A 15,040-nucleotide genomic window follows, 5' to 3' on the forward strand; every position below is an offset into this window, starting at 1 on the left:
CATTTCTTCAGCTACGTGTTTATCCAGCCCCCTCTGGGATTTAAATACAGCATCTTCATTAAGTCAATCCTATTGAAAGAGGTTTTAATGAAGTTTTAGTGTGATGTATGTGCTCCTATATCAACACCAGACTCTTTGTTAGGTTCTGCTGGATTTACTTGCCCCTCTTCTTTTAGCTTCACCTGTCTAAAGTCTTTCCTGACTTCTTCTAGCAGTCCTGGGTTGAAAATGACATCCAGTGCCGTCATTGCCAAAGCTTTGGCTGTGCGCAAAGCGTAGAACTGAGCATTCTGTGACCCTGACGGAAAAAAGCAGAAATTTCAGGATGGGTTACTAATATTAGATACAAACGACTAGATTATCACATATGGCATATTTCATAAAATAAGATCTCCAAGTTTCAATTGTAAGAACAGTTTCTTTAAAATCTACTCACATGGAGTATGTTTGCTTCTGATGCCTCAAAAATTTTCACATGCACATACTTTGCTTTCTGCTACTGAAGTAAACAACTAAGACTGAAAATAGGAAAATGAGTGTTTGCATTTTCCTTTTTAAAAGATGCTGTGCTTTACACCCTTATCTCTATTACATTTCTAGAGTATTGTGCTTTAGGAGTAAAAATTACTTGCATCTTTTGGCTCATGTTTAGAAACTCTTCTCAATATGCCACTAGGGATAATCCTAATTTCTTCTGTCTCGATGGTACATTAAGTCAGGTTTTTAGTATGAGGAGTGGTGTTCCTTCCCATATAGATTTAACATTAAACACAAAAATAAAATTGTACATTTTGTCAGCTTTCTTTCGCAAGTCTACAATTAACTAAATTAATTATTTCAGGGTCCATATTCAGCTCGGATGCCATCGTGCTTGAAGAAAGCAACTCCATTCCTATACAGGTATTCACATGCAGCCACTTTCAAATACTGTACTTACATTTTAATGTATTTACTACACAGTAGCTTTTAATACCACAGAGGCACATGAAAGCTTTAATCCTCTGTAATTTGAAATATTTACAATTTCTAGATTTGCTGCAGTAAAGAGTCATCAACCTGTCCCTACAGTGCATAAGGCTTCCAAATATAAACCTCTCATCTTTTTCACTTTCACTCACCTGCGGCTTCTGTGTACTGCTCAGTATGATTCAATGCATCAGAGCCAATATAAAAATAAGGATGAAGCCCAGGGACTACAAACGTAACATTCCCAAAGTCTGTGGAACCTAGAAACAGCACAGAAATTTTCTTCATGAACAAGTGTTGCAGAGTTTTGAATCCTGCAAGAAAATGTATGATAGTTGTTATCTCCAGCCCGTATTCTAAATCAAATATCCTTTGCCCCAAATACTGTATAAAAATCTCCCATCACCAAGGTGCTTTCCCTAACTAGCCACCTTCACATGCTCCTCTCCAGTGAGCTTCCCATCAGTAATCAGTTCCTGGACTGCAAGGAAGATGTATCTGTATGTTCCTATTCTATCTACTGTTAATTTTTTTATCAATCATCTCCTGATAGTAAGCTGTTAATTCAGAAGCAACCAAAGCTGCAAACCTTGGGAGTTTTGGGCAGTTCAGCTATTTTCCTGCTACAGCCCTTAGAACCAGGCCCAATCATTCCTAGCCAGTGTGCAAATATTGAGCGTTAGGGGATTCTGAAGCAGGAATAATCTATCTTTAACAAGAACAGATTGAGGACAACTATTTCTTCCTCATGCTTTTTGATTCTCAGTTACGGAATCCTTAACAGCACAAGCACTCTTAAAGTAACAAGATCAGAATTAAACTCCAGAAAAAACCCTCTGTAGTGCTTTGTAGTGTAAAATTCTTGACAGCCATGCCGCAGATTTTAATGATGATTCTTCCATGTCTCACTAGCGCTTATCAGTATGTTAGCTAGTGATAGTACCTATTTCACAGTACTGCCTTATCTATTTAAGGACACCATCCAGAAATAGCAGATCCTTCACAGCAAAGTGTCCCAGAGTTTGCAACTTCTGCAACTACATCCTGAGTGCCTTTTTTTTTTTTCCTACTCAAACAAGCAATCCACCAGGTATTTGTTAAAACGACATTTATAAGCTGCAGAAATCAACATACTAGTTGTTGTGAAATTCAGATTCCAGAGGAAGCATTGTTTTGTAGCAGGGAAAAATGGAGGTGACCAACTAAGATCTCAAATAACTTTTTTCTGGCCAGTAAGAGCTGCAAGTTTTCTTCTTTAACAATGGCATATAAAAATATTGTTCTAAAATTATTTGTAATCCATCAGGTAGCCTCCATATCACGATACTTTAAGGAGAGAAGATAGTGCTAATGCCTTAAGACTTAGTAATGAAATGATCAAAGAATATAGAACTTACTTGGAAGCATGTAGTTGTTAAAATTAGTCCACAGAGCCTACATTATGTGATCAAAGAGGGCAAGATCAGCTTGTTACTTGCTCTGCTTACAGACCAACAGAAGCACCAAGGCTTGTTCAAAAATGTGATCTTTTCCCAGAAATTCAGTATGCATCTGAAGAAAATCCTACTCCTGGCACAGCAACAAGTTATTTTCATTTTCACTTTACGCTATTGATTCTTTGGTCAGTCTGGAAAGACAAACCAGAAATCTGGGAGCTCTGCCTACTCCAGACTAAACCAAGGCTTCCAGACTTGCTTTACTAAGTCCTAATACACAAACTGTGTGGAAAGACTGTGTTGGCCTTTTCTCCTGCTCTCATTCAGCAAATGAAGCATTAGAAATTTCAGCGCATCGTAGCTCTTGGTTGTGTAATTCCACTTAAATTTATATCCATATCCATTGTACTACTGGTTTACAAGTTATTTTTGCTAAGCTTGGTACTTTCTAGCAAGGTGCAGAGTTATTTTTGCTAAATTTGGTATTTTCTAGCAAGGTGGAGAGTTTACCAAGCCAAAATCAAGGGAGCTTTTAGTAGAAATGTGACAGTCAGATCTTCCTCTCTATCAGAAATAAGTGTTACATCCTTTAGTGGTAATAACCTGGTGGCATGTTTAAAACATCAGGTGTCACAATGGTTTCAATACAAACATCTGGAACTGTGTGCTCACTAGAGATATGCAGATCAGGATTCCTTCTAGAGGCATAAATAACTGTAGTTAACAATGCAATACACAGAATCATGCACTATCTTCAGTAGAAAGGTATCGAGAGCTCCAGCCTCTCTAAAATATATCCTGAGGCTGATACTGAAGCCCCTTCAAGTCACTCAACACAAAATGAAAACCAGTATGACCACAAACATGAGTGGAGGAGAAAACACAAAAGATTCCAGGAAGCATTCACACACAGCCCCAAGCTCCAGAAGTGGTACGTTCAAAACATACTGGCTCCTTCTCGAGATCTTCTCTATCTGTCTTGTGCACAGGAAGTCAACAAACCCCACAGACACTAAAAATATCAAAGTAATTACAAGCGTGGGTGCCTCAACTAAGGCGCGCTAGGCTTAGCCATCTGCTTTGGGAGGTGACCGAGATCCTGTCAGCAGAGCTCTACCCTACCAGCAGAAGGAGAAACGGGGTCACAGCACCCGGTCAAAGCCAACTTGGGTTCACGTTATTTCACACTGTCCTGGCTGTGTGCCAAATGAGAGGAGGTAGTGTGACTCAAGGGGCTGAAGGAATTCTTTGTAACGCTTTAGCTGCCTAGAGCGATACCTGTGAGCAGACCGATACTAATACCCATGTGGAGGTGGCAGCGAGTATGCTCATCTGTTAACGACTTTTCTGCTGCACAGACAGGGAGAAGCAACTGAGCTATCTTCCTTCCCTTTCAACAGAAGAAACTGATATCCTAAAAGAAAACATTGAAAACCATATGAAAACTAAACAGAAATAGAGGTCTTGAAAAAAGATGAGACAAAACACTAACCGCCCCCCCACCCAAAAAAAGGGTCGCATACAAAATTCTACTCCTATGTCTCTGGAGACTGGACTTTATCACTTTTGAATCTCCACTGCAAAAACTGTGAGGAGAAGCTGTGAAAATTCAGTAAAGTCTACTGCAGCGGGAGATAAAAATGCAGTTGTTCAAGGACATTTTGACACGTGACAAGCGATATCAGGGCACGACATGCATATAGGGAGTTCCAGTTTAAGCACGTTAATGGTCAACATTTAGTATATTGTGTGACTTACATATGAGAGCATTATTACAATTAAGTGTCTGTACTAAGTTCATGTGAAGTCCTCTGAACCAGAAAGATCACCAGTATTCATGATCTTCACCCTTAATACAATGGTTTGAAGGAAGCAACTAGCAGAGCTCTTGAAAGTTTCACTACAATAAACATTCCAAGTTAGGTTCCTCAACCCCTTTTCCTTAGGTTAAATGAGGAAAGTCATAAATCTTACTTGCACCACACCGAAGAAAAAGAGAAATCTGCCTTCTGCTATAATTTAGTTTTAAACCCAAGACAATGAGCCAAATGGGTAACATATGCTACTGTGGCCTTAATTTGCAAGAGAACTAAGAAATAGAAAAAACCACCAGAATACCATCAGATATGCTGTGTCCACTCAAAAAAAAAAAAGTTCCAAGCACCAAGATCTCAACTTATCTCAACAGATAATCTGCATTTATTATAGAGAAAATTAGTACTGCAAATCAAGCTCATTAGAGTAACAGCTTTTTTACTGAGAAGAAACTTTTTCCTTCTAACCAAACAGCTTAAAAACCTTGAACATAAGCGGAGTAAAACCATTTATATATACAGTTGGGATCGGTAGTGAAGGCTATAAAGTATCAGCAGCAGTTAAGACTTGAACAGAGCTCCTTGCAGGAAGATTCTGAAAAAAATCAAAACTGTTAAAGTAATGAGAAACCCCCCTAGGCATTCAAGAATTCACATTCCTATTGTCGTAGCTCTGAGAGACCAAGGAAGTAAAATAGTTTCAGATATAGTCAGGACCCAGAACACCTACTTGAATGGCATCCTTTGGAAAACTAATCTGCTGAACTCATGAACTGAAGTTAGAGGCATAGCTGGTAACAAAAAGAGGTTTAAATTAGAATGACTGAGATGCTTAAACTTTCACTTAAAAACCTCTTCAAAAACTCACTCTATTTGTTAGATGATAGTAAACTTGCTTATATGCAAGCTTGGAAAATATTACTAAACAAGGCCCCTAAAAACTAAGTCTCATTTCCATCCACAGCACACCAGGATTCTGTATTTCAAAGCAACAGAGCCACAATTCATCACATGTCCTCATGCTGTGGGTAACTGTGCTTAGCATTCCGTCCTTTCATCCCTCTTATTTGATATAATTTAAGAAAATCATTGCTGCTTTTCATACCTGTAAGGCAAATTTCTCAGCTTCTACATCAGACATAGAAACACAGGCCAGAGGTACAATCCTTTCGAAGCTTCAATTTTTCTAATTTGGCTTGTCCTTCTGACCAAACCATGTTTAACCCAGCTCTATCCCATTATTTTACACACTTGAGTTTGTCAACCTAAGATCAAGTCACCACAAAAAACCCCGACAGAGTTACCTGACAAACCGTTCAAGACAGAATCTTCCGAGATAAAGTCTATTCCAAGCTTCTTTCCATTCTCCTTGTATGCCTTCTGCAGGCTCTTATTTGGAAGCACATTGTAGTAATCATTTTCACCACCTTTTATTTCCACCTAGACAAAAAACCCCAAATGATTAGAATGTTTTCTTTAACTTAAGCCAGTTTAACATAAACAATTTAAAGACCTTAAAAAATAATATATCTATACTTAAAGCCCATGTCAAAACAGACGTAAGTGCAAGGTTTCTTTCAAAAATACAGCATTCTGTCAAATATTATCCTTGATAAAAACACAGCTGGTGTTCTGTGAAGCTTGCACCAGGCAGCCAAATTCCAGAAGCATGGATTTCACAGATCACACCTCCAAGAATAAGAAACAAACATTTCCTGTAAGAGCATCCAATGATTTCCACTTCAGGTACTATTAAAGTACATAAAAGTCAATCTAGGCTTTCACCTAATTCTATTTTACTACTGGGTTTACACCACTTCCAAGAACTACAGCCCTACTCATGAAGTGACTTCACACAGGCAAGAAGTTTGAAAACAAATGTAAAAACCATACCAATGTCAAATTTCAAAAGAGATCTTTCATTTTGTGTAAATTGCACTTTCTGATATCCTCTTCTAGCTAGAGCGGAGGGTCCACACTACGAAAGCAGCACCTAGTGCCTCAAATCAACCTTACAACTTGCCAGCTCACACCCATACACTCTACATCTATTTCATCCGTTGAGCACATATGTTCATTTCAAAACTGTATTTGCCATAAACCTGTAATTGCAAGAGCAGGTAAACCCATCTATCTTAGCAACACACTGCAAGGTAATCACACTGCTTGAACCAACTATAGCAGACATACTTCCATTTGTCAAAAGAAAAAAAATAAGAATGTTGACGTAACACCCAAATTTTTTCATATTTGGTTGCTACATGACCCTGGTTTTTAATGGCACAAAAGAACCTAATGGCAAAGAACACGGAAAAAAAAAATTCAAAGCACCCAGTAACTGTTTCGCCTGTTCCTACTGATAAAGGTTGCCATCAAGCCTCCACATCTCTGAGCCTAGTAGCACTCTCTGTAAGGGAAGATCATCACACCTGCAGAAAAAAAAACAAACAACACAAGAAACAAACAAAACCCCAAAACAAAAAAAAACCCCACACAACCAAAACACAAGTCAGCAAGCACCTCTAGAGGTCACCTTGTCCAACTCCCTGTTCAAGCAGGATCACCTAGAGCTCACTTCCCAAGACCTTATCAAGGAAGTTTTTGAGTATCTCCAAGGATGGAAATACCGTAATCTCTCCAGCCAACCTGTTGCAGCACTCTGTCATCACAGCACAAGCATCAGGAAAAACCTCGTTTGCCATGAGGTAAGCAGAACACTTGTTGAGAGAGGCTGTAGAATTTCATCCTCAGAGATACTCTGAAGTCCAAATGGCACTGAGCAGTCTGCTCTAACTGGCCCTGCTCTGGCCAGAGGGTTAGACTAGATGACCTCTGGAAGTATCTCCCACCTAGATTCTTCTATGATTACATGGCATCCTATTTATAAACCAAAGCTTTCTTTCAGGACACAAAGCAATGGACTAGCTAACAGTATCACAGAAGCTTAGATTTATTTCAGCTAAACAACAAGTGCTGTGAGCCTCAATTTCCTATTCTGACCTACATTAACTCCAGCATTAACACAACCACATGACCATGAACACAGTCTTACTTTGCATCCTGTGGCCAGTGCTGCAGATTTGAAGCAGTTCTCAACCTTCTCTGTCAGAACCAAAAGATCTTTCATTGAAGGGGCACGCAAGTAAAATTCTAGTTCAGTGTAAGAAGGAATGATGTTAGGTTTCACACCACCGTTTTTTATTACACCTGCAGAAAGGGAAAAGTCATGTTATCAGTGTTAAACACAACCGCTTGTTCTTCAGCCCTGTCATGAAACTCCTTGCTCAAGAGCTAAATATATAAACAAACCCAACAAAACATCGGCTGAGCATGATATACAAAGAATGTTAAAAATGAAGTATGTGGACAAAGTTTCTTCAGATGAAGTGGAACATGTCTGTTTTTCAGCAGTTTCATTGCACTCTTTGGCTAGACATCTGCTACAAACCTAAAGACAAGCCAAACTAGCAGTTATAATTAATCCCCTGAAATTCAGAATTCAATGCATCAGAGTCATAAAGTAACCTGGCTGCCATTAAAAGAAAAAATTTTGTTATAAAGGCTACCTTGCATTTCAACTTTAAAAGATTTCCTTAACTTGAATGTTTCCAACTCACTTTGCCAGCTTGGAGAGAAAGCGAGTAATTTGCATTTTTTAGAAATACTGGAGTAATGTGTGTGTTGCAGTGCACAGGAAGTTTACTAGATTCCTCACACTAATTCTTTACAAATATCGGCATGTATAATATACATAGTTTTTATTAAGGAGTGAAGTTTGAGTTTAAAGTGTTTCCTCAAGGAAATGTGTGGCAACTACATAGTTTTCAATTACAGCATCAGAGACATTACCATAAAAGACCATAACATTTAGATATTTCGACAAAGAAAAAAAGAGAATTGCAGACCTCAGTTCTACATTAGATTTCAATGCATTAACAGCTAGTCGCTTTCAACAGGCTGTTGGTTTCCCTGGCCTCCTACCCTCAACTTACATAAGTGGAACAAGATTTATTTTCTGTAGAACCTGAGCAACTATCTACCTTAAATGGAAATACTAAACAAAGTTATGTGTGTCACTGAAGCCTGAAACGACAGCATTATTGTATGCAAAGGGGCAACAAACCTTTACTTTTCGTGCAGAAAACCTATGAAGATTATAAGCTTCCCCTCAAGCAAAGCATTTCCAGTCTTGAATATAGTCGAAGTAAGCAAAGCGTCGAATTACACCACTACCAGTACTAGTCCATAAGAAGAGGAACAGCTCAGATGAGAGGGACAGACACCACAGGAAAGGAATCAGCAAGTAAGTGATAGTGCAAATTTGCATAATGCATCCTGTAACACAGTTGCTAAAAACAAGCAGCATAACAGGCAAAGGACTCTCACTCGTCTTGTCCAGCACATCTGTAAGGGGAATTGGATAGAGCCTAAGGGGAATTTCAATGAAACTGCAATATGGACTGGACAGCAGAGAGCTTGTACACTCGTATCTGCATCCAGTTTGCCCTTCTTCTGGATGGAATTTTTGGTTTTTCCAACCTGTTCAGTACAACTTTTTGAGCAGGAAAAAAAAATATTTAAGATTTATATTCCTATTTTTCAAGGAGACAACACATACTTCACTCATGGGTAAGGAAGAAAGATAACTTATCAAGTATCAGACAAACTCAAACCAGCAATGTTCAAGTACCTAAAACATTGCTTAGAAATTCTAGACTTCAAGGAATTAAAATTATTTCAGTTTTTGTTAGTGGGTTAATACTAAGATTTTAAGCCACTGCTGTTACTGTGAGTCTGCAACACAAGAAGGAAAGAAAGGACTCCTACTGTTAAATCCCATTCTGGCTGCTTATACCTTCCCCAAAAATATTTTAAATATTTCCAGTTTGAAAGCCAAGTTTATGACAGCAGTTAATATCAACACAGTTATATAAGTTTTGCTGTGGTTCAGGAAATGTTTCCCCTAGGATGCTTTTTTATATACTTGGGTTTTTGCCTACATTACTCACGTAGCCTTTAGAAGCTATGAAGAAAGCAGTATCTAGGGTTTTAAGCTTAGATCCAATAGAAGACTTAGGCTTTAAACCTGCAACACGTTGGTTTCAGCCCCCAAAACTCCCAAGTGCCTTGCTTCCTACGGAGCAATAGGCTAGAGAGGCTGTGCCCAGTGTCCGAAATCCCTTTGGGTATGCTGCAGAGCAAAATTGCAAATGTCTTCTTCTAAAATCAGAAGGGTTAGGGCTTCCGGACTCCATCCAGATATTCTGGAGAGAAATACACCCACATATTATTATGGCACAAGCAGCCAAGACATGTACTTATTAGCTGAGAGCTTCCACAAGTGTTTTAACAAGTATTCCAAATAAATAGCTCCACATTCCTGTAGAAACGGCCACATTCCTTAATTTCAGCTTGGAAAAAGTTGTATTGGGTGTAATAAGGGAAACCTGGGTTTATAGCTAAAGGGCAGCTTCCACCTCAACTTCTGAAACTTTCTCACTGTATAAAAAGAAAAAAATAATTAAAAAATCACATTGAAGGAGTATGAGTCAAGCTTAAATGTTAATACATCCTACTGCAAAATAATCTTTCTACTCGAAGGTCTATTAAATACTAAACATTAGAAGCCACTGAATATATAGTTGATTGGGCTACCAACCAGAACACTAGAACTACAGGCTTCTGTCATCATTTGATATTTGTACCTGAGCAAAGAAACTTCCATCACTCCAGACCACTACAGCTCACCAATAAATGCCATCTAATTAACAGAACGTCCACTACAAAAGCAATGCAGTAATACCTCATTTTTCAGCAGCACTACCTCATTTTTCAGCAGCACTTAATCTTAAACCTTTGCAAAAACAGGAACACTAAGGAATTCAAGGCCACATAGCAAAATAAACTTAGCACTTTTTTTCTTTCTGAACAGCAACTTTAAGTGGAAGGACTTAACATCTGTCTAGCTTCTACCTAGGTGTCCTCTTCTGAATATGACCTATAAGCCTATTTTCATCAGTTAATTCTGGACACTGACATGATTTTAAAGATACAGACAAACTATTTAAATGAAATGGTGCTATTCCATAACATTTGAAGTGACTATACTAATTTAGTGCAATAATGTAATATTGTAAACTGTGGGATTTTTTTAAGTTAGTACGTCAACAGCCTAAACTCTTACTTGCTGGACATGAGATTTAACAAAGATCTCACCATGAACTCTCCAGGTCGGTTTCATTTGCTGTCTTAAAACAGACAGATTGTTGTATGCAAGAACAGCGGCATCTAATGCATTAACTCCTTCCCAAGGATAAGCAGCAGCATGAGAAGCTTTTCCATAGTATTTCACAGTCACACTAGGAAATAAAAGGCATTGCTTATTTGTTTTTCATTCACCGCAAAAACCTCTAAAAAAAAAAAAGTTCCTTTTGTTCACACAAATATTTGTTATTTACATTTTGTGCAGCAGAACACCAAACCATTTGCTTGGCACTACACTGTTGCAAAGCTGAACTACCTCTGAGTGCAGGAAGATGATGAAAAATTTCTAGAAAACCAACAAAATAGAATTAAGCCAAGAACCAATCAGGCAGAAGAGTTACTAGTAACATACCACTATACAGCCTTTTCCTGAGAAGTACAGGCTTCACATATTAATTAGATTTCTCCAGTACTTTTTTTTATACTGCCTGACTGTTCTGAGACTTAAAGTTACAGACACTCTTCTCAGAGGTTAACAAACCTTCTTCCCTAATTTAAAAGTAGAAGTTAGTTGTCCTAACTATTTTCAAACCTAAATGTGTACAATATGTATGACACCAAAAGAATATTAGTAAGATTGTATACAACCCATGTCTAAATGACAAAAGTCAAGTTTTAAAAATGTAGTTAAGACATAGCCTAGTATAAAATATACATTACTAGGGTACAGCAAGGATTTCTTTCCCTGCACATCTCAAATGCTGGTAGAAGGGCTTGCAATGAGGAAGAAATCTTGTGCAAAAGTTATCCTCGAACTTGATGGGAGTTGTAAAATACTGCCTCTGAACATATCCAGTAAGTATTCATGCCTTGCTTCATGAGGGCCATTTATATCAGCTTTACAAAATAACCTAATATTACAAATTACATGAAAGCTCAGAGTTCTCCCCCTTCCAAAAAAAATAAATTGCACAACTTGTCTTTTACCCAGCTACAACCAGCCTCACTTGCTTGTCCCTCTGTCTGGCACAAATGCCAACGCAGCCTCTTACCCTGAACTGACCCCTGGTGCTCTGAACCACAACACAGCTGCGAGTTAATAACAGAACTTCAAACGGTGGAGAGCGAAGAGGGACACAACGGAGAGTACTGTTGCAGCAGAAAACATCTCCTGCTACTGCTTCCTAAGTATGCCCTCTTCCAACCCCTTTCATGCTACAAGACAACCACGGACCTCATTCTCTAAAGTATGGGTTTCATTTAAAACTTAATACCATTATGAAATGAAGACAGGGAAACATATCCATTAACATCCCATGTATTACACTGCAATACCTCAAAACATCTCAAAAAACAAGCAGAACAGTTCCCTGGATATTCTCCAGAGAGAAGGCAAAGTAAAGCAGAAAGTCACGCTGCAATGATTTTTTTGGTTCCCATAAGAAACTTGTGCTTCTGAAAAATACTTGTTTTCCTGTACTTCTGCTACACAAATGTCACATACTCTTAGGAAAAAACCCAACAGATTTTCGTGAACAACATCCTAAACCAGTTTAAGAGTATCAGGAGAAGAATGTGGATCCTGTTTGACCAACAATAAACAAGCTGATTAAGTGAAGGATAAGGGAATAAGGATCAGTAGATTTTGGCATGTATTCACCAGTTATCCCAGTATGTTAATTTTACTTGAAGCACAAGCCAGCTTTCAGAGCTTACAGATACAGTAATATCAACAATTTAGTGATCCCCAGTCCTTACATTCCTCAGAAACAACCAAGGATCAATTACAAATTATTAAAACAGTCTTTGTATTTTTTAATCTCATCATTACATAAATCATGACACCAACTCAGTACTTCCAACTTTTGGAGGTATTAAGTTGTTTCACTCTGCTTCAGTTACATGACTCCTCCATTTGCAAGGTTTAAAGGCTGCCTAGACTTGCATCCTACAGCAGACCATCACCTCTGAAGGGAAATTTCCACATCTCACTGTAACAAACTCAAAAGGCTATTCCAAGAGTTAAAATGAACAGAAAGACAAAACTACCAATGAAAACTGCATCTTGATCATCATAAATATAGCCTTAACAGAGAGCAACCAAGAGCTGGGACAGGTCTTGAAGGAGATTACAATAACCAGTTAAAACTCTTTAAAAACACAACGATGGAATACAGCAGAGAGCTAGCTAGGTAAGGAAGACTAGATATTGATAACCACGTCTGTTTCACAAAACTTAGCAGTAACAAAAGCAAATTACCCTTCAGGAACAGCACTGGAAAAAGCAAAATGACCAATAAAATGGAGTACATAAGAGCTGAGAGGTGGTACAATCAAGCTGAAAGCACCTCGTAAGGAAGCCTAGATATTGATAACCACATCTGTTTCACCACAAAACTTAGCAGTAACAAAAGCAAATTACCCTTCAGGAACAGCACTGGAAAAAGCAAAATGACCAATAAAATGGAGTACATAAGAGCTGAGAGGTGGTACAATCAAGCTGAAAGCACCTCTCAGTACATCAAGTCAGAAAGGGTTGGAAAACCAGTTATTTCAATATTTTATAATTCAGTCAGAGACAGTCAAACTTAGTACTTGATAAAAACTGCTGCACTGGAGGGGGGATACAAGTGGAGTCTCTGCAAGGCAAGACCTTGGGATCACGAATCATCAGTAACCGTGACATAAAATCTGACAGGCTACTGCTGGAACACAGTGAAAACTGAAGAGGTTTCTAATATCGAAGAAAGAACAGGCTGGCAGAGAAAGAACAGAATGAAGCCCAAAAATATTTCAAAAGACTTATAAACTAAGCATTTGTCTAAGATTCAGTTGCCTGAAAATGACTGAAGAGGAAGCCCCAAGCATATCAGCTCTTTCCAAAATGTTCAGGAGACATTACAATCCCAGCATTAGCTGAGTAAAATCTAAGGAAATTCCACCTGACATACTGTGTATGATTCTGATTATGCATATCCAGCAAGGAGTACTCCAAGATAAGTCAAGTTACTCTAAGTAGAAACGAGCAAGTGCCATCACTGAACAGTAGGGCTGATCAAAAGAATACAGAGCATAATTTCCAAAGAGTTATATGACTAGCTGGCAAAAAAAATAAATGCTGAGGGTATACTTATATTGGGGGTAAACATTAAGGAAAGTCAAGAACTACTTTGACTCAAGGAGGAAAAAAAAAAAAAGGATGTTAGAGTTAATAGACATAAAAAGGCCATGGTTAAATTTAGGCTGGAAGTTAATAAGGATCAAACAGCAGTCAGGCTCAGCTGGCTGGCTCTTTCAGAAGTGGAAGAAAACCTGAAGCACTTCCAAAACTGATTAAAATGCATACAGAGGACTACATGACCTAGTGTCCAGGAAAGCAAGGAACTACTATCCATGTGACTCCCTCCTGTTTCATTTTTTTTTTTAACATGTAGGACAATCATGTGCATGTTTAAAAAGAAAAGCCTAGAAACATCAGAAGAACAAACTAGTTTTCAGGACACATAAAAGATTATCTCAGAGCAGTCGGTGATCTCTAACACCAGGCTGAGCATTGCACTGCACTTTGAAAGAACAGGTCAGAGCGTTCAGAACAGTGACCTGACCCCTGAGATGACTGCAAAAGCTCTGTATCATAGAGATCCGCAATGTCCCCGTGCCTAAGTTCCAAATCAGCTCCCCTGCTTGGTGGGGAGAAAAGGCTAATAACAAGCCAACCCTTTCCACCTGAACGCGTTCACTCACTCGTGCTCAGCCACATCAGGCAGGTAAGCTGCGTTCTCTTGTGAGGGGTGCGCCATAAAAACCACATCCAGGCCATCAAACGCTCCAGCGTTGATCAGGTCTATTTTGCCTCCTCCTTGTTCTTCTGCAGGTGTCCCCAGCACTGTGATCTGCAGCACAAATGGAGAGAGAGAGTGTCAAGAGCTGACCTGCTCTTGTAGGGTTAGGGCTGGGCCAGCCACTAAACCCTGACAGGTACTCTCTAACCCTTCCCCAAAGGGGAAAGGGAAGGGAATCATATAATGTTAGGGGTTAGCAGGGACCTGCAGAGATCATCTAGTCCAACCCCCCTGCCAGAGCAGGATCCCCTAGGGCAGCCACACAGGAATGTATTCAGGCGCGTTTTGAGAGTCTCCAGAGCAGGAGACTCCACAGCCTCTCTGGGCAGCCTGTTCCAGTGCTCCGTCAACCTCACAGTAAAGAGATTTCCCCTCATGTTGAGATGGAACTTCCTATGTTCTCATGTAAACTCATTATTTCTTGTTCTATTGCTGGGCACCACTGAGAAGAGATTGCCCCTTCTTCTTGACACCCACCCCTCAGATATTTATTTATATTAATAAGATCCCCTCTCAGCCATCTCCTTTCAAGGCTAAACAGCCCCAGTTCTCTCAGTCTCTCTTCACAGGAGAGATGTTCAAGTCCCTTAAGCATCTTTGTAGCTCTCCACTGGACTCTCTCCAGTAGATCCCTGTCTCTCTTGAATTGAGGAGCCCAAAACTGGACACAGTATTCCAGGCGTGGTCTCACCAGGGCAGAGTAGAGGGGGAGGAGAACCTCCCTAGCCCTGCTGGACACACTTTTCTTAATGCACCCCAGGATCCCATTGGCCTTCTT

At 39.2% G+C, this 15,040-nt stretch overlaps 1 protein-coding gene across 1 annotated transcript; it reads right to left on the reverse strand.

The window, feature by feature from the left end:
• Positions 1-95: 95 nt before the first annotated feature.
• PM20D2 (peptidase M20 domain containing 2) lies at positions 96-14,313 on the reverse strand (the record flags this gene model as incomplete). The annotated part of the gene is made up of 6 exons (XM_009870935.1): positions 96-298; positions 1,119-1,226; positions 5,521-5,656; positions 7,269-7,423; positions 10,433-10,575; positions 14,165-14,313. Coding segments are annotated over 6 exons (894 nt in total), but the record flags the coding sequence as incomplete, so codon positions are not given.
• Between the last annotated feature and the right edge of the window lie 727 nt (positions 14,314-15,040).

The sequence above is a fragment of the Apaloderma vittatum genome, unplaced genomic scaffold, assembly GCF_000703405.1.
Source record: "Apaloderma vittatum isolate BGI_N311 unplaced genomic scaffold, ASM70340v1 scaffold15536, whole genome shotgun sequence".
NCBI lineage: Eukaryota > Metazoa > Chordata > Aves > Trogoniformes > Trogonidae > Apaloderma > Apaloderma vittatum.